The 27,636-nt window shown below is 60.2% G+C and overlaps 2 protein-coding genes across 2 annotated transcripts in view; both read left to right on the top strand.

Annotated features, from left to right (window-relative positions):
* Positions 1-1,502, top strand: part of LOC114811148 (disintegrin and metalloproteinase domain-containing protein 33-like) — a 28,861-nt gene extending 27,359 nt beyond the window's left edge. The window contains exons 4-5 of the mRNA XM_039911961.1: positions 369-555; positions 1,362-1,502. Coding sequence (XP_039767895.1) covers positions 369-555; positions 1,362-1,502 — 328 coding nt within the window. The remainder of the gene's footprint in view (positions 1-368; positions 556-1,361) is intronic.
* ADAM33 (ADAM metallopeptidase domain 33) lies at positions 518-27,636 on the top strand. The gene is made up of 15 exons (XM_029064004.2): positions 518-555; positions 2,230-2,295; positions 4,199-4,270; positions 11,563-11,729; positions 11,922-12,006; positions 12,997-13,139; positions 18,359-18,536; positions 19,269-19,358; positions 23,075-23,270; positions 23,712-23,820; positions 24,966-25,176; positions 25,281-25,358; positions 26,082-26,190; positions 26,289-26,436; positions 27,076-27,636. Exons 2-15 carry the CDS (start codon positions 2,263-2,265, stop codon positions 27,218-27,220), a joined length of 1,764 nt encoding a protein of 587 aa, XP_028919837.1. The 5' UTR covers positions 518-555; positions 2,230-2,262; the 3' UTR covers positions 27,221-27,636.

Below are 27,636 nucleotides of genomic sequence, written 5' to 3'. Positions count from 1 at the left end.
GCTTACCCCAGTGCTCTGCGCGGAGTGGGCGCTCAACAAATACTAATGAATGAATGAACCCGATGACCCTGGCTCTCCCCCAGCGCTTAGCCCAGTGCTCTGCGCGGAGTAGGCGCTCAATAAATACCAGTGAATGAACCCGACGACCCTGTCTCTCCCCCAGCGCTTAGCCCAGTGCTCTGCGCGGAGTAGGCGCTCAATAAATACTCAAGAACGAGCAAATGGAATGATCTGGGGGGAGGAGGGTGGTGACCCGCTTCTGCCAATCCCCGTGCGGGACGGCGGGGCGACGTGCTGAACGCCTCCCCTGCTCCGTCCTGAGCGCCGGCCGGGGGCGGGCGCGGTTGAGCCACGGAGCGTCGTTGCAGGGGACTGATCGTACTGAGCGCCAACGCCAGCTACTACGTGGAGCCCCGGCGGCCCCCGGAGCCCGGACGTCCGGACGAGCACCGCCTGCTGCGGGCCGAGGGACTCCCCGCCCCCCCCGGGGCCTGCCCGCGCCAGCCCCGCCCGCCGCCCCGCCACCTCCGCCACCTCCGCCTCCGCCCGCACAGGGTCAGCGCCCCGACCCGCCCGTCCGAACCGGGCTCCGCCCCCCAGCCAATCGCTTTCTTCCCTTCGGGTCCAAGCCCCGCCCCTGCCCCGCACGCCACGCCCCCTTCGAGCTCGGGCTCCGGTCCCCAGCCAATCAGTGTCTTCCCCTCGGGTCCAAGCCCCGCCCCTTCCCCGCACGCCACGCCCCATTCGTGCCCGGGCTCCGCCCCCCAGCCAATCGCTTTCTTCCACTCGGGTCCCAGCCCCGCCCCTTCCCCGCAAGCCCCGCCCCCTTCGAGCCCGGGCTCCGGCCCCCAGCCAATCGCTTTCTTCCACTCGGGTCCCAGCCCCGCCCCTTCCCCGCAAGCCCCGCCCCCTTCGAGCCCGGGCTCCGGCCCCCAGCCAATCGCTTTCTTCCACTCGGGTCCCAGCCCCGCCCCTTCCCCGCACGCCACGCCCCGTTCGTGCTCGGGCTCCGCCCCCCAACCAATCGCTTTCTCCCGTTGTGGCCCCGCCCCCTCTGGTCCGAGCCACGCCTCCTCCCCCCAACTAGGCCCATTCCTGCTCAAACTCCGCTCCCATCCATCACTTCCTTCCACCCTGGCCCCGCCCTCTCGGACCTAAGCCCCGCCCCTTCCCCACAAACCACGCCCATTCGTGCTCCGCCCCCAAGCAATCGCTTCCTTCCGCTGCGGCCCCGCCCACTCAGAACCCGACCACGCCCCTCCCCGCAAGCCACGCCCACTGGGGGCCAGGCTCCGCCCCTTCGCGCTGTCTCCCGTTTTGGCCCCGCCCATTCGGCCCAAGCCACTCCCCTCCCCCCGCAGGCCACGCCCAGTGGAGGGACCAAGCTCCGCTTCCATCCAATCGCTTTCTTCCACCGTGGCCCAGGCCACGCCCGTTCGAGTTCAGGCTCCGCCCCCAACCAATCACTTTATTCCGGGGTGGCCCCGCCCGCTCAGGCCTAAGGCCCGCCCCTTCCCCGCAAGCCAAGCCCCTTTCGCCCTCGGGCTCCGCCCCCAACCAATCGCTTTCTTCCTCTCTGGCCCCGCCCGCTCAGGCCCAAGCCACGCCCCCTTCCCCGCACGCCACGCCCATTCGTGCTCGGGCCCCGCCCCTCAACCGATCGCTTTCTTCCACTCTGGTCCAAGCCCCGCCCCCTCCCCGCACGCCACGCCCCATTCGTGCTCGGGCCCCGCCCCTCAACCGATCGCTTTCTTCCACTCTGGCCCCGCCCCCTCTGGCCCAAGCCCCGCCCCTTCCCCGCACGCCACGCCCCGTTCGTGCTCGGACTCCGCCCCCAGCCAATCGCTTTCTTCCGCTGCGGCCCCGCCCGCTGAGAACCAGGCCCCGCCCCCTCCCACTATGACCCCGCCCCTCGGCCTCCCGGGCCCCGCCCCCACCCCTTCAGCCCCGCCCACTCGTGCCCCCTGGCACCCCCCTCCTCCCATGGGCAGGGACGGTCCCTACCTGTCGCCCATTCCAAGCGCTTAGTACATAGTAAGCGCTCGACAAATCCTGTTGAAGGAATGAATTTGGCGGCATCCCACCCCAAACCCCTCTTCTTCCCGCCCACCTATCATCCCGCCCCCCCCCCCCCCCCCCCCCCCCCCCCCAGCTGGGCACCATCCTGCCCCAGCCCCGCCCCCTCCCGCCCCCTGGCATCACTCGCCCCGTTGCGGCCCCACCCCTCAGGCCAAGCGGGACGCCTGGCGGACCCTCAAGTACATGGAGCTGTTCATCGTGGCCGACCACAGCTTGGTAAGGCCTCTCCTCCGTCGTCCTTATCCTCACCCCAGTGGGGTCCGTCGAGCGCCTACCACGTGCCCGGCGCCGGGGGTGGGCGCGGGCCGCTGGGTTGGACGCGCTCCCTGTCCCCCACGGGGCCGGCAGTTCCGATCCTCATTCTCCAGGTGAGGGAAGTGAGGTGGAGAGGAGCAAAAGGGGCTTGCCCAAGGTCACCGGGCAGACAAGTAGCGGAGGCAGGATTAGAACCCGGGACCTCCTGCCTCGCAGGCCCGGGCTCCACCGTTACCATTCTTCCACCTTCCTTCCTTCTCCCTCCCTCCTTCCTCCCCCCTCGCCTGTTTTCCCTTAAAGGCATCTTTTGAACCCTGATTCGTTCGTTGGTTCCACGGTACTTACTGAGCGCTTACTACGTGCACAGCACTGGACTAAGCGCTTGGAGTGGACGATTCGGCAGCAGACAGAGACGATCCCTGCCCAGTGACGGGCACCCTCGCTCGGTACTACGCACTGTACTAAGCACTGGGTTTGATATAGGATATTAACCGCCTTGGGAGTCAGAGGTCGTGGGTTCCAATCCCGGCTCCGCCACCTGTCGGCTCCGTGGCTTTGGGCAGGGTCACTTAATAATAATGTTGGCGTCTGTTGAGCGCCTGCTCTGTGCACAGCACTGTTCTAAGCGCTGGGGGAGATACGGGGTCGTCAGGTTGTCCCACGTTGAGGCTCCCAGTCTTCACCCCCACCTTACAGACGAGGTAACGGAGGCGCAGAGGAGTGACTCGCCCACAGTCACCCGGCTGACAAGTGGCGGGGATTCGAACCCGTGACTCGCGCCTCTCAAGCCCGGGCTCTTTCCCCTGAGCCTTAACTTCTCTGTGCTTCAGCGGCCTCATCTGTAAAACGGGGATGAAGACTGCGAGCCCCACGAGGGACAACCCGATCACCCTGCATCTATCGCAGCGCTTAGAAAGGCGCTCGGCGCGTACTAGGCGCTTAACGAACGCCGTCGCTATGACTTCCGCACACAGGGCTCTCGGTCCGACTCGGGGAGGATTTAATCCCCGCTGACCGACGACGGGGTGAGCGGGAGAAGGGACGGGACTCGCCCGGGGTCACTCGGCGGACAAGCGGCAGAGCCGGGACGAGAGCGCGGGTCCTTGGGCCGCCCGGGGGCCCTCGCTCTTTCCTCTAGCGTGGCTCGGCTTCGGACTCGGGGGTCCTGGGTTCGACTCCCGGCTCGGCCGCTCGGCCGCCGGGTGACCGTGGGCCAGTCGCTTCGCTTCTCTGGGCCTCAGTTCCCTCATCTGGAAAACGGGGATTAACCGCGAGCCTCACGTGGGACGACCCGACGGCCCCGTATCTCCCCCGGCGCTCAGAACAGTGCTCGGCACATAGTAAGCGCTTAACGAATACCAACATTATCGGAGAAGCAGCGCGGCTCAGTGGAAAGAGCCCGGGCTTGGGAGTCGGAGGTCGCGGGTTCGTATCCCGCCTCTGCCACTTGGCAGCTGGGCGACGGTGGGCCAGTCACTTCTCTGGGCCTCAGTTACCTCATCCGCAAGATGGGGATGAAGGCCGTGAGCCTCACGTGGGCCAATCTGATGACCCTGTCGACCCCAGCGCTTAGAACGGTGCTCCGCACGCAGTGAGCGCTTAAAAAATACCAACATTATTATTAGGCCACACTGCTTCTCCTTTCTTCCTTTTCCCTCCTCCCTGTTCCTTCTTTCCTCCTCCCTTTTCCTCCTCACCGGGCGGCAGACGGGGCCCGAAGCTCGGACTGCGCGGCCCCTCGCCCCCGGAGTCGCCTTTCCGGCCCGAGTAGGCGGGATCTGGGGTAGACCGTTGAGGAAGCGGGTTGGGGGGGGGGGGGGTCTCCTCCTCCTCCCCTCCTTCACCTCCTCCATCTTCACCTCAGTTCCTGAATCAGCAGCGAGACCTGGGCCGCACGAAACAGCGCATCCTGGAGATCGCCAACTACGTGGACAAGGTACGGGGCCGACGGGGAGGGAATGACCCAGAAACCGGGGCGGGGAGGGTTGGAGAACCGACCCGACGGTTTCTGAAGCAACGACGGTGACGGTGCTTGGCGCGTAGTAAGCGCTGAAAAGATATTAATAATGCTGGCGTTTGTGAAGCGCTCACTACGGCGCGGAGCGCCGTTCTAAGCGCTGGGGGAGATACGGGGTCATCGGGTCGTCCCACGGGAGGCTCACGGTTAATCCCCATTTTCCAGATGAGGGAACTGAGGCACAGAGAAGTGAAGTGACTCGCCCACGGTCTTTCCACCGAGCCCACGCTAGTCACGTCCGTCTCCCCCTCTAGCCCGTCAGCTCGTTGCGGGCAGGGAATGTGTCTGTTTATCGTTGTAGCGTGCTCTCCCAGCGCTTAGCGCAGAGCTCTGCGCCCAGTGAGTGCTCAATAAATCTGACTGCATGAATGAATGCTCTCCCGAGCGCTCAGTCAAGTGCTCTGCGCCCAGTGAGTGCTCAATAAATCTGACTGCATGAATGAATGCTCTCCCGAGCGCTCAGTCCAGTGCTCTGCGCCCAGTGAGTGCTCAATTAATCTGACTGCATGAATGAATGCTCTCCCGAGCGCTCAGTCCAGTGCCCTGCACACAGTAGGCGGTTCAATAAATAGGAGCCCGGGCTTGGGATTCAGAGGTCATGGGTTCGAATCCCGGCCCCTGCCCCTTGTCAGCTGTGTGACTGTGGGCGAGTCACTTCACTTCTCTCTGCCTCAGTTCCCTCATCTGTAAAATGGGGGTGAAGACTGGGAGCCTCACGTGGGACCACCACATTCCCCTGTATCTACCTCAGCGCTTAGAACAGTGCTCTGCCCGTAGCAAGCGCTTAACAAATACCAGCATTATCGATTAGACCGTAAGCCCGTCCAAGGGCAGGGCCTGTCTCTATCTGTTACCGATTTGTCCATTCCAAGCGCTTAGTACAGTGCTCTGCACATAGTAAGCGCTCAATAAATACTACTGAATGAATAAATACCTTCGGTTGACTGATTGACTGATCTACAAAGGTGAAATGGCCTATTCTAGAAAGACCCGGCAGGGAACTTAATAATAATAATAATAATAATGATATTCATAATGTCGGTATCTGTTCAGTGCTTACTATGTGCCGAGCACCGTTCTAAGCACTGGGGTAGATAGAAGATAATGAGGTTGCCCCACGAAGGGCTCACAGTCTGCATCCCCATTTTACAGATGAGGGAACTGAGGCACCGAGAAGTGAAGCGACTCGCCCACGGTCACACAGCTGCCAAGTGGCAGAGCCGGCATTCGAACCCCTGACCTCTGACTCCCCAGCCCGGGCTCTTTCCGCTGAGCCGCGCTGCTTCTCTACTCTCCCCAGAGCTTAGTTTAGTGCTCTGCACCTGGCAAGCGCTCATTAAATACTAGTGACGATGACGTAGAGAGGGAGATCAATCAATCGCTCAATCATATTGATGATAACGGTAATGATAATTGTGGTATTTGTTAAGCGCTGACTATGTGCCGTGCCCTGTACTAAGCACTGGGGTCGAATAATAATAATAAGGTGGTATTTGTTAAGCGCTTACTATGTGCAAGGCGCCGTTCTAAGCGCTGGGGGCATACAAGGTGATCAGGTTGTCCCGCCTGGGGCTCACGGGTCTTAATCCCCATTTGACAGATGAGGTAACTGAGGCACAGAGAAGCGAAGCGACTCGCCCAGAGTCACACAGCTGGCAAGCGGCGGAGCGGGGATTCGAACCCATGACCCCCGACTCCCCAGCCCGGGCTCTCTCCACGGAGCCGCGCTGCTTCTCAAGCAGAAGCAAGCCAATCGGGTGGGACACGGTCCCGGTCCCAGGTGGGGCTCACCGTCTCCATCCCCATTTTAGAGATGAGGGAGCTGAGGCCCAGAGAAGTGAAGTGACCTGCCCAAGGACGCACAGCAGACACGTGGGGGGGGGGGCCGGGATTAGAACCCATGACCCAGGCCCCCGCTCCGCCCACTCCACCCGACTATGTGCGGAGCACTGTAAGGAGCGCTTAAGGGAGTACAATAGAACAGAGTTGGCAGACACGGTCCCTGCTCACTACAGTCTAAAGGGGGAGGCAGACATTTTATACATATACATATATATAAAAAAATCAATAAATTACGGATATGGACAGAAAGGCTGTGGCCCCGGGTGGGAACAAGAGGGGACAAGAGGGAACAAATCAGGGTGAGGCAGGAGGGAGCGGGAGAAGAGGAAAGGAGGGCTTAGTCAGGGAAGGCCTCTTGGAGGAGACGGGCCTTCAGGGCTCCATCCCCCTCTGAGGGCAGAGCGTTCCTTCCATAGTATGTATTGCGCAGAGCACTGTACTCAGCGCTCGGAACGGCCAAATCGGCAACAGACAGAGACAGACCCTGCCCTCTGTCGGGTTTCCGGTCTAATCTACAGTCGACGGTCTCACCCAGAGCGAGGGGCCGTCACCGCAGCGGGAGGGATGACAGCGAGACTGGAAGCCCGGTGCGGGCGGGGATGGTCTCCAGTGCCGGACTGTACTCTCCAGGCACTTAGTACACTCAGTCAGCGCTCAGTAGATGCGAATGAAGGGATGAACCACGTCCCGCCGAGAGCGAAGTTGGGAATCCCCTCCATTCAGCGTGTCGCGCTGAGTCTTCCCCTCCTCTAATCCGACAGACCACCACCCTGCCCCTCTTCGAAAGCCTTATCGGGGGCCCGTCTCCTCCGAGAGGCCTTCCCTGACTTAAGCCCCCCTTTCCTCATCTCCCCGGCCCTTCTGCGTCGCCCCGACTCGCTCCCTTTGCTCTTCCCCCCGGCCCCAGTCCCACACCGCTTATGTCCGGAGCTGTCACTTACTGATTTATATTAATGTCCGTCTCCCCAGACGGGGACAGGGAACGTCACTGTTTATCGTTGTACTGTTACTCTGTTTTCTACTTTCCCAAGCGCTCTGCACACAGTAAGCGCTTAATCGGTACGACCGAATGAAGGAATGACGGGTGAGTACTACAGCGTGAGTCTTCCTTAGGAGTAGAACAGAAATTCCAAGAACAGTAGAAAGGGTGAGAGTACCGAGAGTAATAACAGTATTTATCGAATGCCATCTGGGTGTACTGCAGTGGAAGAGCACAGCAGGAACATAAGACACATTTCCTGCTCACAGGGAGCAATCGTCCTATTTTTCTAACAGTAAAAATCGTAATCATGGTATTTATGAAGCACTTACTATGTGCCAGGCACTGTTCTAAGCGCTGGGGTGGATCGGGTCGGGCACGGTCCCCGTCCCAAGCGGGGCTCCCGGCCTCAATCCCCATCTTCCAGGTGAGGGAACCGAGGCCCAGAGAAGCGACGCGACCCGCCCGAGGTCACAGAGCAGACCTTCGGAGTCAGAGGTCCTGAGTTCGACTCCCGGATCTGCCACTCGTCAGCTGTGGGACCGTGGGCAAGTCACTTCACTTCTCTGGGCCTCAGCTACCTCATCTGGAAAATGGGGATTCACTGCGAGCCTCACGTGGGACGACCCGATTCCCCTGTATCTCCCCCAGCGCTTAGAACGGTGCTCTGCACGGGGTAGGTGCTTAACAAATACCAACCTTATTAAGTAACGGAGCCGGGATTGGAACCCAGGACCTTCCGAACCCCCCCGGGTTCCATCTACCAGGCTGTCCTGTTCTCTCCTCTTACTACACCCTAATTCTCCCGGTTTGTTCCTCTCCAGCCAGCCTACTCGCTGAGCCTCATTCTCGCACCTACCTCCTTCTCCTTCCCTCCTGTTTGGAACTCATTCATTTCTCCGCTCATCCGATCGTATTTACTGAGCCCCTACTGTGTGCAAAGCACTGTACCCAGCCTCTGGGAGCACACAACAGAACAATCCACAGACACATTCCCTGCCTACGAGGAGCTCCCCTTCCACATCGACCCCATCTTCAAAGCCCTTTCGAAATTGCATCTCCTCCGGGAGGCCTTCCCCGATTAATCTCTCATCTCCCGCCCCCGGCCATTCTCCCCCAGCTGCCCGGCCCTAAACCACCTAAATATTTGGGTACCCAGACCCCCTCCTCCTCTTTATACCCTATTTCTTCCTTCTAGCTGTAATTTCTTTTAACATCCACCACTCCACTGTCAGCTTCTCAAGGGCAGGGATCCTGTCTCGTAATTGTCTTCTCCCAAGTACTCAGTGAAGTGCTCTTCACGCAGTAGGTGCTCAGTAAGCTCTAAGGACCGAGCTTACCCGCTAGGGAGGCTGTCCTAAAAAATACTTACAAAGGACGGAGGCAGAATAAACAAACTCGAACGGGCCACTGAATAAGCCTACGAACACAAGTGCTAAAGGTGAGTATAAATGGATATGTCACCGCCGTGAGAAGCGGCGTGGCCGAGTGGCAGGAACCCCGGGCGGAAGACGTGGGGTCTAATGCCGGCTCCCCCACCTGTCCGCTGTGTGACCTCGGACAAGTCACTCGACTGCTCCGAGCCTCATTCCCTCATCGGGAAAAAGAGGGATTAAGCCTGGGAGCCGCACGTGAGACTGAGTCCAAGCTCGTATCCACCCCGGCGCTTGGGACGGTGCGCGGCGCAAAGGAAGCGTTTAACCAACACCGTGATTATCGCTAGAGGGGGCGAGTGGGTGGTCGTGATTTTAGGTATCGACATGGGAGTCTGCAAGAATCCAGGCTCCACGTCGTAGGAGAAGCGGTGGGGAAGTCGGGCTTTGGAGTGGCCAGGGAATCTCAAACTCGGGAAGGCTCTCAGCCTACGGCTGAAGGAGGCGGGAAAGAGGTGGGAATGGGGTGTCAACGGGATATAAAGCCAATATTCCAGGAGGCAGACTGGGACAACCTCATCAGAGTAATAATAATAACCGTAGTATCGGTTGAGCTCTTAGATTGTGCCGGGCACTGCTCTAAGCGATGGGGTCGATACAAGACACAGTCCCTGTCCCGCCCGGGGCTCACGGCCTTAATCCCTATTAAAATACCATTTTACAGATGAGGGAACTGAGGCCCCCAAGGAGTAAAGTGACTTGTCCAAGGTCACCCAGCAGACAAGCTGGGATTAGAGCCCAGGCTCTCTGGAGACATCTGGTCTGCCCTGGGCCTTGGACTGAGGGCTGAACAAGGGGAGAGGGGTAGAGATGACAAAACGTTCCCTGCCTCCGAGAGACCGACAGCCTGGTGGGAGAGACGGGGGAGACACGTTTCAGGAGATGAAAACATAAGAACCTCTGGCCTTCGGCAGTGTTTTCCGCCCCTCTGGCCTCCAGCAGCGGCACCGGGACGCTTAGAGGAAACTCTGCGTTCGGTTATCTGCCCGGGCGCCTCTCCTCGTGGTTAGGAGTGGACCAGCCAACACCCCTGACTCGCCCCTCTCCAGCCCTGACCGTCCCTCCGGTGTCCCAGCACGGGCCATCCGACGCCCCTGACGCAATCCTCTCCATCCCTGACCGTCCCACCGGTGACCCAGCGTTGAGCGTCCAAACACCCCGACTCTCCCCTGCCCGTCCATGAGTGTCCGTCCCTTCGGTGACCCGGCACAGACCATCCGACCCCCCGCGCCGCACCCCTCTCCATCCCTAACTCGCCCTCCAGGGACCCGGCGTGGCTCACTCTTCCACGGATCTATCCACATCCCTCGGGAACCTGCTGATATCCTCCGCCTGCTTAGGACAAAGTCCTTACGACAGAGACCGGCCCCAAGTCACCCCGGTCAGAGAGACTTCCCCTAACGTTAGGAAGGATCCGAGACGGCGAAGGGATCTGGGGGTGGTATCTATTTATTGAGTGCTTACTAAGTGCGGAGCACTGGAATGATGATAATAATAATCATCACGGTGTTTGTTGAGCGCTTACTATGTGCCAGGCATTGTACTAAGCGCTACTGAGTGCTTGGGAGAGGACAATAAAACAGAATTCTTAGCAGACATGTTCCCTAGCCATAATGAGCTTACGGTCTGGGGGGGAGGGCGAGAATATTGGTAGTAATAGCAATAACGACAGCAAAGCCCTGCTCAAAATGCTGGGGAAGGATATGCAGGTGGAATTGGAAATGGTCCCCGGCCCCGAAGGGACTCCTTACCTAAGGAGAAAGGAGAGAGGAGAGACTGAGCCCCCCTCTCCGCTTCTCCCGCTCCCTTCTGCGTCGCCCTGACTTGCTCCTTCATTCATCCCCCCTCAACAGCCCCAGGGCACATATGTATGTACCTGTCATTCATGTATTTGTGTATATTAATGTCTGCGTCCCCCTCTAGACTGCGAGCTCGTGGTGGCCAGGGAATGTGTCTGTCTCTTGTGCAGTTGCACTCTCCCAAGCGCTTGCTCTGCACCCAGCAGGCGCTCAATAAATACCTCTGAATGAAGGAAGGAATGAAAGACCGGAGAGAGACACGTAAAGAAGAAAGGAAACGATACAACCGTCAAATCACACCCAGAAGATAAAATCGAACAAGAGGGTTCAGGAGCTAGGAGGGGCGGAGGGGAAGAGGGGGTGAATTCATCCGTCGGTCAATCGGTCGTAGTCAGGAGTGCTTACCCGGGGCGGAGCGCGGTACTAAGCCCTTGGAAGAATATGATATGACCAATAAAACAGATACTTTCCCTCCCCACGGCCCCAGATTCCCGGAGGAGGTGGGGTTATTAAAGTGAAGATTTTAGTAAGCGGGAATAAGGTTTGCCCAAGAGGAGAGGGGCGGGCATTCCCGACAGGGAACGGATTCTATGCCATAGCTCAGCAGAGAAGGAGGAGGGAGGGTATTTCGGGCAGGGAGAGAATTGTGAGCCGTAACTTTAGCAGAATAACCACGGTGGTCTTCGTGAAGCGCTTACTAGGTGCAAGGACTTGTACTAAGGACCGGGACTTGTACTAAAAAGCAAACCGGGTTGGACACGGTCCCTGTCCCCCGTGGGGCTCACAGTCTTCATCCCCATTTTACAGAGGAGGGAACTGAGGCCCAGAGAAGTTGAAGTGCCTCGCCCAAGGTCACACAGCAGGCAAGTGGCCGGACCCGGGATTAGAACCCCTGCCCTTCTGCCTCCCGGGCTCGGGCCCTATCGGCTAGGCCGTGCTGCAGGAGGGGAGAAAAGAGGGCATTCCGGGCAGGGAGACCGTTGGGTGCCATAATGATTGTGATTTTTTTCTTTTTAAAGCACTTACCGTATTCCAGGCGCTGCGCTAAGCGCCGGGGTGGAGAGAAGCGAATCGTCTCAGCGACCCGAGAGCGCCGGGTGGAGGCCGGAGGAATGAACTCTAGGGACCCAGCTGACCCTCCCTCTCCCGCTCTCTCAGTTCTACAGGTCGCTGAACATCAAGGTGGCGTTGATCGGGCTGGAGGTGTGGACCGAACGGGACCAGTGTCGGGTGACCAGCGACGCCAATGCCACGCTCTGGGCTTTCCTGCAGTGGAAGAAGGGGCTGAAGGCCCGGAGGCAGCACGACAACGCCCAGCTGCTCACGTCGGTCACGACCCGGAGCGGGCCGGGGCAGGATCGGGGGGTGGGGGAGGCGGACGCCGGGCTCGTTGGTTCGTTCGGTGGGATCCGCCGAGCGCTGGCTGTGCGCGGGGAGGAGACCATCGAGGGTCCGGCTACCGGGGGGCGAGGGAGGGGGCCCCTAGGGCTCACCATCGCTCCCCGTCTACACGGCAGGGGGAGGCCGTTCCAAGGGACCACCATCGGCATGGCCCCGCTAGAAGGCATGTGCAGCGCGGAGAACTCGGGAGGGGTCAGCGCGGTAAGTCGTTCCGTCGGTCGTGCTTGCCGGGCGCTGCGCTGGGCGCCGGGGGGAGTCCGACGGAACAGCGGACGCACCCCCCCCCCGCCCCCCGCCCACCAGGAGCCGACGGCCTACGGGGGCCGGCAGGGAGGGTGACCGCCATTCGAGGTGCCGGCTGATAGCGGCAGAGTACGCCGGGGGGCGTCCGGGGGCTCCAGGGTTTGGGGGTGAGGGCGGAGAGGAGGGGTTTGGGAGCCGGGGAAGGAGCGGGTTTACCGCACTTACGTAGATATCTTTAAATCCTATAATACAAATGACTTATTTACGTCAGTAGGTCCCAGTTCTTGAGCAGTTAGCGGGTGCAGGGCGCTGGACTAAGCGTTTGGGAGCGTCCAGTAGGAATTGGGGGATTTGTTAAGTGCTTACTATAATCGTAATAATACTGGTGTGTGCTAAGCGTTTACTATGTGCCGAGCACCGTTCTAAGCGCTGGGGGAGATACGAGGTCATCGGGTTGTCCCCCGTGGGGTTGACGGTCTTAATCTCCGTTTTACAGATGAGGGAAACTGAGGCGCGGAGAAGTTAGGTGACTTGCCCGAAGTGCCACAGCTGACGAGTAGCGGGGTCGGAGTTAGAACCCACGACCTCTCATTCATTCATTCAATAGTATTTATTGAGCGCTCGCTGTGGGCAGAGCACAGTCCCAAGCGCTTGGAATGAACAAGCCGGCAACAGATCTCTGCCTCCCAAGCCTGGGCTCCGGCCACGGAGCCGCGCCGCTTCCTGCCATGGGCGGGGCACTACTGCGTGCCAGGCACCGGGTTGGACACGGTCCCCGTCCTACGTGGGGCTCACGGTCTTAAACCCCATTTTACAATGAGGGAACTGAGGCCCAGAGAAGTGAAGCGACTGGCCCAGGGTCACAGAGCGGACGGGTGGCGGAGCCGGGATCGGAACCTCAGCGGCTTGTGCCCCCCGCCCCCTCCTCCCGTCCCCCGCCGGGTGCAGGACCACTCGGAGCTGCCCATCGGGGCGGCCGCCACCATGGCCCACGAGATCGGCCACAACTTCGGCATGAGCCACGACGGCGAGGGCTGCTGCGTGGAGGCCACGCCGGACCAGGGCGGCTGCGTCATGGCCGCCGCCACCGGGTGAGACGGGCCACGCGGTCGGCGAGGGAGGGGGCTGCCAGCGGGGTGGACTCCTACCGTAATCACGGCGGTATTCGTCACGCGCTCACTACGTGCCAGGCACCGTGCCGAGCGCCGGGGTGGATACCGGCGGATCCGGTCGGACCCGCGGTCCCAATCCCGATTTTACGGATGAGGTGACTGAGGCTCGGAGAAGTGAAGCGCCCAAGGGCACAGGGCAGACGAGTGGCGGAGCGGGGACTGGAACCCATGACCTCCCGACTTCCGGGCCCGTCCCCAATCCACGACGCCCGTGATACGGAACAACACCCTAAATCACGATGATGATGCTCTGCCGAGGAATCCGTCCATCGTACCTATCGGGCGCCCGCTGTGTGCCGGGCACCGGATTAAGAGAACGGTCCCAGTCTCGGCTACGAGACGGAGAGCCGGGCAGAGGCCGACCCATTCCGTTCCTAGCTTGGCCGGTGGCTAGCGAGCGGAAGGCCGTCGGCTACAGGTTAAAACTCCTCCGTGCCGGGCGGCAGCGGCCCGGGAGAGAGTTGCGGGCCGAGGCTCCGGTTGACCGCGAGGAAGGAGGCGACGGTAAACCAGTTCCGGATTTTTACCGAGAAAACTACGGATCCACTCCCGGAACGACCGCAGAAGGAGGTGGGGCGTTCGGGGGGAGAGGTGTCCGTGGTGTCGCCGCGGGTCGGAGGCGTCTCGACGGCATGAGACGACAGACGATGGCATCTGTCAGGTGCTTACTGTGTGCCGGGCCCCGTGCTGAGCGCTGGGGTGGACACGAGCAGATCAGGTGGGACGCAGTCCCCGTCTCGATCCCCGTTTCACAGACGAGGGGACCGAGGCCCAGAGAAGTCAAGCGACTCGCCCGAGGTGGCACGGCAGACGAGCGGCCGAGCCGGGATTAGAACCCAGGTCCTCCTGACTCCCAGGCTTGGGCTTTCGCCACTGAGCCACGCTGCTTCTCGTCACGATCCAGCCTATCTATTGAGCGCTCCCTGGGTGCGGAACACTGGACTGAGCGCTTGGGAGAGGACAGCAGAGAGGATACTGTGATTCGGCAGGGAAGGAGATTACCAACTCTGTTAAACTGTACTCTCCCAAGTGCTGAGCACAGCAAGCGCTCGACCAGCACGACCGACTGGTCGACGATAACAGTAGATGTCTGTTCGCCATTTTAACGCTTACTGGGCCCGAAGCACTGTGCCGAGCGCTGAGGTAGAGAATATTCAGTAGATCAGATGCAGTTCTTATCCCGACCGGGGTTCACACGGTTGGAAGAGCAGCTCCTCGCGTTACAGAGGAGGAAACCGAGGCGCGGAGAGGTCGATCTCGGTCTTTGCAAGTGTGTCCCTGAACGCGCCGTTTCGTGTTTATTTCCTCTGGTCTGTGGTTCTGTTGAGAGCTTGCGACGTGCCGGGCACTGTTGGTATTTGGTATTTGTATTTGTTAAGCGCTTACTAGGTGCAGAGCACTGTCCTAAGCGCTGGGGGAGATACGGGGTCATCAGGTCGAACATAGTCCCTGTCCCACGTGGGGCGGCTCCCCATCTTCATCCCCATTTTACGGAGGAGGTAATGGAGGCTCAGATTAGTGAAGCGACTTTGCCCAAGGTCACCCAGCAAGACAGGAGCCGGGATTAGAACCCAGGTCCTCCTGAGTCCCGGGCTACGGGAGTGGCCTGGGTCGCACTGCTTCTATTTACTGAGCGCCTACGGTGTGCGGAGCACTGTACTAAGCGCTTGGGAGCGGAAAAAAGAACAACAAAATATAACAGCGACCCTTGCTTCCTCAGCGTGTATAGCGTCCTGCAGCGGCCCAGGGTTGAGACGAACTAGGTCCGCTCTTCTGAAGAGCCCGGGCCTGGGAGTCGGAGGTCATGGGTTCGAATCCCGGCTCTGCCACTTGGCAGTTGGGTGACTGTGGGCGAGTCCCTTCACTTCTCTGTGGCCCAGTTCCCTCATCTGTCAAATGGGGATGAAGACCGTGAGCCTCGCGGGGGCCAACCTGATGAGCCTGTATCTACCCCAGCGCTCAGAACAGTGCTCTGCACATAGTAAGCGCTTAACAGATACCAACATTATTACTTTTAACTCCTCTTCCTCCCCAGCAGCTGGGCTGCAGCCAGCGGGGCCCCAGTGCGGGACTGGGAAGTTTGACCCCAGCAATCCCATCCCAGCTCGGTCTCCAGAATCACCCCCAATCCTTCCCCTTCTGCCCTGGCTCTTTCCGTCCCTGGGGTGAGGCAGAGAAGGATAACAATGATGATAATAATTGTGGTATCTGTTAAGCGCTTACTAGGGGCCAGGCACTGTACTAAGCGCCGGGGTGGAGCCAAGCAGATCGGATTGGACGCAGTCCCCGTCCCACGTGGGGATCGAGACCGTGACCATCGTTTTCCAGATGGGGGAACCGAGGCACAGAGAAGTGACTTCATTCATTTATTCGTTCATTCGATCGTATTCATTGAGCGCTTACTGCGTGCAAAGCACTGAACTAAGTGGTCGGAATGAGACACATTCCCTGCCCACAGCGAGACCCGCCCGAGGTCACACAGCGGGGAAGTGGTGGAGCCGGGATCAGGACCCACGCCCTTCTGACTCCCAGGCCCATGTGAGCCCCATGTGGGACACGGGCTACATCCAACCTGATGAACTTGTCTCGACCCCAACGCTTAGTACAGTGCCTGGCGCAGAGTAAAACCCTTAACAAAAACCATAAAAAAAAAATATCCAGCACAAAATAGCGAAACAGTCATTTCTCACCAAGACTGTGAACCTGGGATCACCAGCCCCCCATAAACTCCTCCAATAATAATTAATACTTGTTAAGCACTTACTATGGGCGAGGCACCGTACTAAGCGCTGCGGTAGATATAAGTTAATCCGGTGGGACACAATCCCTGTCCCACGTGAGGCTCCCAGTCTTCATCCCCATTTTACAGATGAGGCAACTGAGGCCCAGAGAAGGGGAGTGGGTTGCTCAAGGTCACACAGCAGACAAGTGGCCGATTAGAACCCAGGTCTCTCTGACTCCAAGGCCTGTGCTCTATCCACTGAGCCACGCTGCCTTCTCTCGTTTTCTTCTCCTTCCGTCTCCCTCCCCCGCCCTACGTCTCTCTCTATCCCTCTCTCCTTTTCTCTCCCTCCCTCGGACGGAAACCCATCCTGGCTCCGAGAATTTCGGAGTCAGCCAGGAAACTCCTCTCCGCCTGGAGCTAAGCGGGGTTGGGGCGGGGAGTGGTGAGGTCTCGGAGGGCCTGAGGCTGATTTTTAGAATACGAATTTCAGGACAACCTGTTATTTGTCTGGGTTAAAAAGGAGTCAGGAAAAAGCCCTTCATTCTCATTATGGTTTCTGAGAAGAACAGAGAGGGAGAGGCTGCTTATGTGGCAAATGGAGGAGTCTAGTTTGCAGGCGGGCAGAGAGGGCTGCCCGGAGGAAGGGGAAGCGGGACGAGGCCGTTCTGGAGAGGGAATCGTTCAGTCGTATTTATTGAGCACTTAAGCACTGTACTAAGCGCTTGGGAGAGGGCACTATAATAATAAATTAGGGTATTGGTGCAGACACATCCCCTGCCCACAGTGAGCTTACAGTCTAGACAATCGGTGGTATTCATCGACCGCTTAGTAGAAAACGAAGATCGTGACCCCAGGAAGTTTCAACACATTTGTAGAGGATGGAGAGATCGAAATAGCTGACAATTTTTCTCTCCCGGGATCGATGATCAACAATAAAGGCAACGGTAGCCACGGAATACGCCGAAGATTAACGTTAGGACGACTAGCCGTGAAGAGCCTGGAAAAAGTCGCGCAATGCGCTGACGTAACGAGTGCCACCAAAATACAAATCGTCAACCCTCTGGGATTTCCAGTCCCAGCGTACGGTTCCGCAAGCCGGACGGTGAAGAAACAGGATAGAGGGAACATCGACTCTTTCGAAATGCGGTGTCGGGGAAGGCTTTTGCGAATACCGTGGACGGCCCGAAGGACAAACAAACGGATTTTAGAGCAGATCAAACCCAAGTGGTGGTTGGAAGCCCAAAGGGCTCGACCTAGAGGAGCATATTTCGGACACGTAATCGGGAGGACTAATTCTCAGGAGAAGACACTGGCGCTGGGAAAAGTCCCGGGAAAACGTGGAAGAGGCAGACGGGCCGCTAGATGGACAGAGACCATCGCGACGATGACGGGAGAACCGTTAGAAAGGTTGCGGATTATGGCAGAGGACAGGACGCTCGGGAGGAAGTATAGCCTTGGAGGCGCTGTGAATCGAAAACGACTTGACGGCCCTCGATAATAATAATATTAGGCGCAGACCACTATGCTAAGCGGTGGGGAGAGTGTAGTTACAAGAGAATTAACAGGTACGCTCCCTGCCCATTACGAGCTGGCGGTCTAAAAGAGGAAGCCGAGAGGGAGGAAACGGGGGTTGGGGGCCAGGCCGGGGAGAAGGGGTTTGGAGGGGCTAATCGATTCCTGGCTCTGCCGCATGTCTGCTGGGTGACCTCGGGCAAGTCACCTCCCTTCTCTGGGCCTCAGCTCCTTCGGCTGCAAAATGGGGATGAAGACCGTGAGCTCCAGGAGGGACGCGGACTGTGTCCGACCCGATCAGATTGGATCTACCCTAGTGCTTACCACAGCGCCTGGCACATAGTAAGCGTTTAACAAATACCGTAGTTACCGTTATCGTTATTATCATCTACCCCAGTGCTTAGTACAGGAGACGGTGAGCGTTCGACAAGTACTAGCATTATTACATTATTACTATTATCATCCTTTCGGGAAGACGGGGGAGGAAGCCAACAGAATTGGAACTCATAGCCCTAGGACCTCAGACGACTTTGAGGCCTCAAGGACTATCACGGTATTTGTGACACTCGGTGCCAGGCACCGTACGAGGCGCTGGCAAATTACGGTATTTGTTAAGCGCTCGCTACGTGCCAGGCACGGTTCTGGATGCTGGGGTAGATGCCAGGTAATGGGGTGGGACAGAGTCCCTGTCCCCCGTGGGGCTCCCGGTCTTAACCCCCATTTTCCAGCTGAGGCAACCGAGGCCCAGAGAAGCGAAGCCACCCGCCCGAGGTCACACAGCGGACAAGCGGCGGGGCCGGGGTCAGGCCTACCGAACGGCGGGCCCGGGCTCTACCCGCTAGGCCCTTTTCGAGCCTAAGTACGGTCCCCTGTCTCTCCCCGTCCCCCCAACCCGATCCAGGCACCCGTTTCCCCGCGTGTTCAGTTCCTGCAGCCGCAATCAGCTCCTGAGCTTCTTCCAGAAAGGCGGCGGCATGTGCCTCTTCAACGCCCCTAACACCAAGGAGCTGGTGGTGGGTCGGAAATGTGGCAACGGCTTCCTGGAGGAGGGCGAGGAGTGCGACTGTGGAGAGGGCCAGGTGGGACCTGGGGCCGGGGGGCCGGGGAGGGGACCCCAGCCGGAGGGACGGGGAGACTGGGGGTGGGTCGACACCGATTCGTTCGTTCGGTGGTATCGGCCGAGCGCCCAGGACAAACAGACGGGTTCCCTGCCCACAGCGAATTGACAGTCCCAACTTTGTGGGGAGGAGTGGGAGGGACCGGGAGGGACTGGGAGAAGGGGAGACAAAGTGTCGGGGTGGGGCGAGGGCGGCTGGGAGAGGGCCAAGCCTACGGCGGATGCCTCCAACTCCAAAAGGCCGCCCCGGCAGGGTCCGGGGGCGGGTGGGGGGCTGGGGCACGACTGACCCCCACCCACATCTCTCTCTCTCTCCCACCCTTTGTCCCCCTCTTCCTCTCCCCCTTTCTCTCTCTTTCCTCTCGTCCCCCCTTTTTTCTCCCTCCTCCTTCTCTCTCCTCCCCCGATCTCTCTTTTCCTCTCTCCTCCCTCTCTCCCCCTTTCTCTCTGTCTCTCCTTTTCCTCTCTCCCCCTTTTCTCTCCTTCCTCTCTTTCCCCCTTTTTCTCTCTCTCTCCTTTCCCTCTCTCCCTCTCTCCCCCTTTTTCTCTCTCTCCTTCCTCTCTTTCCCCCTTTCTCTCTCTTTGTCTCTCCTTTCCCTCTGTCCCCCCTTTTTCTCTCTCTCCTTCCTCTCTTTCCCCCTTTCTCTCTCTCTGTGTCTCCTTTCCCTCTCTCCTCTCCCTCTCTCGGTCCCAGGAGTGCACCGATCCCTGCTGCAACGCCCACAACTGCACCCTCAGGGCGGGTGCCGAGTGCGCCCATGGAGACTGCTGTGCCAACTGCCAGGTGGGTAGGGGCCGGGGCTGGCAGGGGAAGGGCATCAGGAAGGGTCTTGCCCCTCTGCCTAAGTCCTCCCGCGGTCCCGGAACGCCCTCCCTCCTCACCTCCGCCAAACTGACTCTCTTCCCCTCTTCGAAGCCCTACTTAAAACTCACCTCCTCCAAGAGGCCTTCCCAGACTGGGCTTCCCCTTTTCCCTCTGCTCCCCCTCTACCCCCCCTTCACCTCCCCTCAGCTGAGCCCTCTTTTCCCCCCTTTCCCTCCGCTCCTCCCCCTCTCCCTTCCCCTCCCCTCAGCGCTGTACTCGTCCGCGCAACTGTATATATCTTCATCACCCTGTTTATTTTGTTAATGAGATGTACGTCGCCTCGATTCTATTTATTTGCTATCGTTTTAATGAGATGTTCTTCCCCTCGACTCTCTTTATCGCCATTGTTCTCGTCCGCCCGTCTCCCCCGATTAGACCGTGAGCCCGTCAGAGGGCAGGGCCTGTCTCTACCTGTTACCGATTTGCACATTCCGAGTGCTCAGTACGGTGCTCGGCACCTAGTAAGCGCTCAATGAATACTATTGAATGAATGAATGAATGAATAAGGCTGCCCTCCTGGGGTGGAACGGATGGCGTACGTCGGGTGGCCGGGTGGCAGGGAGAAGCGGCGCAGCCTAATGGCTAGAGCCCAGGCTTGGGAGTCAGGAGGACCCGGGTTCTAATCCCGACTCTGCCACTTGTCCGCTGGGTGACCCTGGCCAGGTCACTTCGTTTCTCTGGGCCTCCATGGCCTCATCTATAAGATAGGGATGGTGAGCCCCGTGTGGGACGGGGACTGTGTCCAGCCCGGTTTGCTTCTATCCATCCCAGTGCTTAGTACAGTGCCCGGCACGTAATAAGTGCTTAACAGATGCTATTATTATTATTATTATTAGCCCGCCACCCAAAACGGGGACCACCGGGGCCACACTTTCCACAGGCTGGCGGGGGGGGGGGAGGTAACTGGGTTTCCGTAGCTCCTCTCCTCCCCCCTTCTCCTTCCCGTACCAACAGTGAGGACAGTGGAAAGGGTTAAACGCTTACTGTGCACCGAGCACTGCGCTAAGCGCTGGAGCAAATACAAGCAGTACGTCACCGCAAATCAGAGAGGGCTAGAAATACAAGACCGTGAGCCTCCTGAGGGACAGGGACTGAATGAAAAAATAAATAAATGAACTGAACTTCGGTAGTCCCTAGCTTCTCTGCCCCCTGTCCCCTTCCCATAACGATCACAATAATAACAATGGAATCGGTTAAGCGCTTCTTAGGTGCCAAGCACTGTAGTAAGCACCGGGGCAGAAATAAGTAGCTTATCACCATACGTCCCAGAGGGACGGAAGTACGAGACTGTGAGCCTCCTGAGGGACGGGATTTGTGTCTAACTGATAATGACGGGATTTTTTTCGTGCGCTTACCATGCGCCAGGCACTGTACTGAGCGCTGGGGTGGACACGAGCTAATCGGATTGGACACGTGGGGCTCACGGTCTCGATCCCCGTTTTACGGAGGAGGGAACTGAGGCCCAGAGAAGCGAAGTGACCTGCCCAAGGTTACGCAACAGACGGGGGGGGTGGAGCCGGGATGATTCTATTTAGTCGCCGTTGTTTTTACGAGATGTTCCTCCCCTCGACTCTATTCATCGCCATCGTTCTCGTCCGTCCGTCTCCCCCGATTAGACCGTAAGCCCGTCAAACGGCAGGGACTGTCTCTATCTGTTGCCGACCTGTTCATCCCAAGCGCTTAGTACAGTGCTCTGCACAGAGTAAGCGCTCAATAAATACTATTGAATGAATGAATGAATGAATGAATGAACCCATGACCTTCTGACTCCCAGACCCGGGCTCTATCCGCTCCGACAGAATTCGCATCTGACTGTTTTCTCCCGGCACTTAACACGGTGGTCAGCAAACAGTAGGCCCTTAATAAATAAATAGCACTAGATTAGACGCAATCCCTGTCCCAAAGGGAGCCCGTGGTCTAACGGGGAGGGACAACAGGTATTTAATCCCCATTTTACGGATGAGGAAACCGAGGTACAGAGATGTCAAGTGACTTGCTTAAGGTCCCACCCGGCGGGCAAGTGGAAGAGCGGGGATTAGAACCCAGGTCTCTTGATTCCCCCGACTAGTGGCCACGGGGTCCAGAACGGAGCTTCTCCCAACCCAGGGCTCGCAGGGCACCGTACTAAGCGCTTGGGAGAGTACACCGATCAGTCATTTGTATTTACTGAGGGCTTACTGTGTGTTGGCCACTGTACTAAGTGCTTGGGGAAGTACGACAATCAAGTGTATTGACTGAGTGCTTGTGTTAGGGCACTGTCCTGAGCTCTTGGGATCGATCAAAGGTATTTATTGAGTGCTTCCTGTGTTTAGGGCACTGAATTAATAATAATAATGATAATAATAATAATAAGCGCTTAACTATGTGCCAGGCACCGTACCGGGCCCCGGGGTGGATACAACCAAATTGGGTTGGACACGATCCCTGTCCCACGTGGGGCTCACAGTCTCCATCCCCATTTTACAGATGAGGTCACTGAGGCCCGGAGAAGCGAAGTGACTTGCCCAAGGTCACACAACGGACAGTAATAATGTTGGTATCTGTCAAGCGCTTACTATGTGCCGAGCACCGTTCTAAGCGCTGGGGGAGATCCAGGGTCATCGGGTCGGCCCACGTGAGGCTCACGGTTAATCCCCATTTTACAGATGAGGTCACCGAGGCCCGGGGAAGTGTAGTGACCTGCCCACGGTCACCCAGCTGCCGGGTGGCAGCGCCGGAATTCGAACCTATGACCTCTGGCTCCCCGGCCCGGGCTCTTCCCACTGAGCCACGCTGCTCCTCTCAGCTGCGGAGCCGGGAATAGAACCCATGACCTTCTGACTCCCAGGCCCGGGGGGCTCTAGCCACGACGCCACGCTGTAGGAGCCCTAAGCCTTCGGGGTAATACGACGAACAATCCGGGGTATTTATTGAGCGCTTACCACGTGCAGAGCACCGCACTAAGCACTTGGGAAAGTACGACAGTCAATCAACTGTATATCTGGAGTGTTTAGCGTGTGCGTGACGAGCACCGTAATAGGCGGTTGGGAGAGTCCAGTACAACAGAGTCGGTCGACACGTTCCCTGCCCTCAACAAGCCGAGGGCGGCCCCCACCGGCATCCGTGTTCCTGTCCTAGCACGGGGCTGGGAGGCAGAAGGTTGTGGGTTCTAATCCCGGCTCCGCCACGTGCTAATAATAATAACAGTAATGATGTCGGTATTCGTTCAGCGCTTACTATGTGCAGAGCGCCGTCGTAAGCGCTGGGGTGGATACGGGGTCATCAGGTTGTCCCACGTGGGGCTCACGGTCTTAATGCCCATTCCCCAGATGAGGGGACTGAGGCCCAGAGAAGTGAAGTGACTCGCCCACGGTCACGCAGCTGACAAGTGGCAGGGCCGGAATTCGAACCCACGATCGCCGGCTCCTGAGCCTCTCCCCCGAGCCACGCTTGGGCAGATCTCTTCTCCGTGCCTCAGTTCCCTCCTGGGTAAAATGGGGAGTGAGAGCGCGAGCCCCACGTGGGACAGGGACGCGCGTCCATCCCGACGAGCCCGCATCCACCCCGGCGCTCGGTACGGCGCCCGGCCCAAGACCGCAGCGGTGACCGCTAGACGGCGGGAACCCCTGACCGTCTCTGGTCTCTCCCCTCCCCAGCTGAAGGCGGCGGGCACCCCGTGCCGGGAGCGGGCGGGGGGCTGTGACCTGCCCGAGTTCTGCACGGGCACGTCCCCCCACTGCCCGCCCAACGTCTACCTGCTGGACGGCTCGGCCTGCGCCCACGGGGACGGCTACTGCGGAGAGGGCCTGTGTCTCACGCACCAGAGCCAGTGCGAGCAGCTCTGGGGCCCAGGTCAGCCCGCCCTTCCCCGCCCTCCCCCGAAGCGCCCACCTTCTCAAAACGGCTCCACGGTGGGGAGGGGGCACGTGCCGGACCGCTGGACCCGCCGGTCCGTCCGTCGGCTTTATCGCGCGCTCCCCGCGGGCGGAGCGCCGGGGCTCGGCGCTCGCGAGCGCGGGGAACGGGTCTGCCGTCATCCTGTCAAACGCCGGAACGGTGCCCGGCACGCAGTGGGCACTCGATGGAGGCCATCGGCATCGTAGGGTCCTCTCCCGAGCGCTCAGTCCAGTGCGGGGGACACGGTGAGTGCCCAATAAGTACGCCGGAATGGACGAGAGGACATTCGACCGAGAAACGGGCACATTCGCCGCCCCCCGCGAGCTCCCGGTCGGCCGGACTCGCGCGGGCCGGCTCCGTTCACCCCCCCCCGAACCCCGTCGTGCCCGGTTCCAGGTGCCAGTCCGGCCCCCGACGCTTGCTTCCGGGACGTGAACACGGCCGGCGACCCCTACGGCAACTGCGGCAGGGACGGTCAGGGCAATTACGTCCCCTGCGAGAGGAGGTGGGTCCGCGAAGACGCCCGCGGGGGGTTGGATTTATCCGGAGGGTGCAGCGGCCCGGTGGCTCGACCGCGGGCCTGGCAGCCCCCAAGTCCCGGCTCCCGACCCCCGCTCCGCCCCTTGTCTGCCGTGTGACCCCGGGCAAGGCACTTCACTTCTCTGGGCCCCGGTGACCTCAAAAGTAAAACGGGGATTGAGACCGCGAGCCCCACGTGGGACAAGAACTGCGTCCGACCCGATTTGCTTGTATCCACCCCGGCGCTCGCTACGGGGCCCGGCACATAGTAAGCGCTTAACAAATACCACCGTGGTACCGCTATTATTATTATTCAGTCGGTGGTATTTGTTGAGCGCTCACTGGGTGCAAAGCACTGCATTAGGCGCTTGGGAGAGGGCAGTTTCGCAACAAACCGAGCAGAGGAGTAGAAGCGATGTGGCCCAGTGGAGAGAGCAGCGTGGCTCAGCGGAGAGAGCCCGGGCTTGGGAGTCAGAGGATGTGGGTTCTGATCCCGGCTCCACCGCTTGTCTGCTGTGTGACCGTGGGCAGGTCGCCTCACTTCTCTGCGCCTCAGTTACCTCATCTGTAAAATGGGGATTAAAAGTGCGAGCCCCACGTGGGACAACCTTCACCCCACCGCTTAGAACAGTACTTGGCACATAGGAAGCGCTTAACAAACACCACCGTGGTCGTTATCGTTATTATGGAGCGCAGGCCTGGGAGTCAGAAGGCCGCGGGTTCTAACCCCGGCCCCTCCACCCGTGCGCTCTGTGACCTTGGGCAAGTCACTTCACTCTGCCTCAGTTCCCTCCTCCGTAAGATGGGGATGAAGACCGAGAGCCCCACGCAGGGGTCGCCGGGCCTGCGTCCGACCTGATAATCTCTGGATCCGGCCCAGCGCTTAGTACAAATGCCATCATTGTTAATTATTATTATTATTTACTGAGCGCCCATCTGGCGCCTTCCCCGACCTAGAGGGGGGAGGGAGGAAAGGGGTGGGGGGGAGGGAAGGAAAGAGGAAGGAACTTATTTGCCGAGAGCCCGTCCGCAATCTGCTCTCAGGGGAGGCCGAGGGGGGCAATCCTGTCGTCGCCCGGGGCGGGGGAGGCCGGGCCTGACCGACCATCCACCCCACCCTCTGCCCATCAGGGATGCCAAGTGCGGCAAGATCCAGTGCCAGAGCCCGGCCAGGAAGCCTCGGGGTCCCAACACGGTGTCCATGGATACCACCATCCGCCACAACGGCCGCGAGCTGACCTGCCGCGGCGCCTTCATGTACCCGGCCGCCCGCCCCGGCCAGCAGGGAGACCTGCCCGACCCGGGCCTCGTGCTGGCCGGCACCAAGTGTGGGGACGGAAGGGTGCGGTGGGGTGACGCCACGCTCCCCGGGGGGGGCGGGGGGGTTGGGAGGAGAAGGGAGAGGGAAGCGAGCGGGAAGCGATCCCGGCATCTTCTCTGCTCCAGGTGTGCCAGGATCGGCGCTGTGTCAACGCATCCTTCCTAGAACTGGAGCGGTGCAGGGGGCGATGCCACGGGCACGGGGTGAGCCGGACGTGGCGCGGGGGGGGGCGGGGGCGTCTCTCCTTCCGGTCGTACTTACTGGGCGCTCGCTCCGGGAGCGGCGCCGTACTGAGCACCCGGCAGAGTCCCGTAGAGCCGTAGGCAGATGCGTTCCCCGGCCACAGTGAGCTTACGGTCTACACGGCGTGAGCGGGCAGAGCGCCGGCCCGGGGGTCGGAAGGTCACGGGTTCCAATCCCCGCTCCGCCCACCCGGGCAGGTCACTTCACTCCTCTGGGCCTCGGTCTGAAAAGCGGGGATTGAAACCGTGAGCCCCACGGGGGGACAGGGACCGTATCCAACCCCATTTGTTCGAATCCGCCCTGGCCCTCGGTACGGCGCCCGGCCCACGGTAAGAGCTTAACGGATACCAGAGTTATCACGATCGTCTACCGGGGGGGGGGGGGGGGGGAGGCGGACATGAAAATCATTCCACGGATCGCGGATGCGGACCTAGGTGCCGCGGGGCCGGGAAGGGGGACGCGGAAAGGGGAGCGAATCAGGTTGGCGCAGAAGGGAGTGGGAGAAGAGGAGAGGAGACGGGCCTTCGATAGGGCTGCCCTAATTCCGGTGTCCGCCGCACCCCTGAACTGAGCCGGGCCTACGTCCCAGTTCGGGGGTTTGGAGGGGAGAGGGAGAGTGCGGGGCGGGACCCGGCCTCCGGGCTCTGAGCCCCCTCGCCATCTCCCCCCGCACCCCTCCCCAGGTCTGCAACAGCAACAAGAACTGTCACTGTGAAGCCGGCTGGGCTCCTCCCTTCTGCGACCAGCCGGGTCAAGGGGGCAGCCCGGACAGCGGCCCCGTGCAGCCGGACGGTGAGACCGGCCCCGCCGGGGGAGGGCGGGGGGCCGGCCGGGTGGGGCGACCGAGCCCCGACGGGAGCCCACCCGTCCGTTCTCGCCCCCGTGCCCAGGACACCCGGCGGTGCTGGTGGCCCTCCTGCCGGTCGCCTTGCTGCTGCTGCTCCCCGGGGCCGGGCTGGCCTTCTGGTGCTACCGTCGCCCCGACTCCCCACTGCACGGGTGGCTGCGTGGCCTACAGGGCGGCGGCCGGAACTGCCGGTGAGGGCGCGGCGACCTCGGTCGCCCACGGTCGGGCCGGCGCGGGGACCCCTCCCTCCGGAGGTCGGGGGAGGTCCTCGAGCACTCGCTCTGTGCAAAGCGCTGTACCGAGCGACCGGGAGAGGCCGACACAACGGAATTAGCCGACGTGCCCCCCACCCGTCGCGGGTTTACAGTCTAGAGGGGCGTGTGGGAGGGGCGGGGTGGGTGAATCCTTTCCGTTCTATCGTTCCTTCGAGCGGATCTGTTGAGCGCTTACTTTGTGCGGAGCACGCTCGGGAGAGTACGGTGTTTCGTGTTGGTGTACCCGTCCCGGCTTCTCCCCCTGTCCCGGCTCTGGGCTGATCTGAGCCCGCCCCCGCCTGTCCGGGCCTTGTGCTGACTGTGTGCGGAGCACTGTGCTAAGCGCTTGGGAGAGTAGAACGGGGTTGGCGGACGTGTCCGTCTCTTGTTGTATTGCACTCTCCCAAGTGCTTAGTTTGGTGCTCTACACGCAGTAGGCGCTCGGTAAATACCACGGGACGGACGGACGGACGGACGGACGGACGAACGAACGAACGAACGAAGGGTCGGGGGGGGGGGGGCTGTGTCCGTGCCCGGCTCCGGCCCCCGACTTTAGCCCCCTTTCTTGCCCCCCAGGACCCGGGCCTCGGCCCCCCAAGCCAGCAGGGGCCACGCCAACGCGGCCTTCACCATGCAGAACCTCCCCCCGCCTGCCCAGCCCGCCGGCGCCCCCCGCAAGGTGAGCCGCACCTGGACCCCGTCCATCCATCCTATTTACTGAGCGCTTACTGCCCGCAGAGTCCCGCGCTGAGCGCCTGGGCGAGCGGTGACGGTGCTCGTTAAGCGCCTTGCGTGGGGCCGAGCACTGGTCTAGGCCCTGGGGCACGTACGGCTCAATCAGGTCAGACCCGGTCCCTGCCCCACGTGGGACTCACCGTCTCCATCCCCGATGAGGCGACCGAGATCCGGGAAAGGACTTGCCCGAGGTCACCCGGCAGACACGTGGCGGAGCCGGGATCAGAACCCAGATCCTCCCGACTCCCAGGCCCGGGCTCCAGCCATTAAGCCACATCGCTTCTCAACCGAGCGACAGCGGAACGGACGCCTCCCCGGCCCTCGATGAGTTTACGGTCCGGAGGGGGAGGCGGTCATCAATATCAATAAATAAATTCCCGAGGAGGGGAGGGGAGAAGAGCA

This window comes from Ornithorhynchus anatinus, chromosome 4 (assembly GCF_004115215.2).
Source record: "Ornithorhynchus anatinus isolate Pmale09 chromosome 4, mOrnAna1.pri.v4, whole genome shotgun sequence".
NCBI classification, from domain to species: Eukaryota; Metazoa; Chordata; class Mammalia; order Monotremata; family Ornithorhynchidae; genus Ornithorhynchus; species Ornithorhynchus anatinus.
Note: the sequence above shows the minus strand (reverse complement) of the source record. Positions and strands in the feature narration are given on the sequence as shown.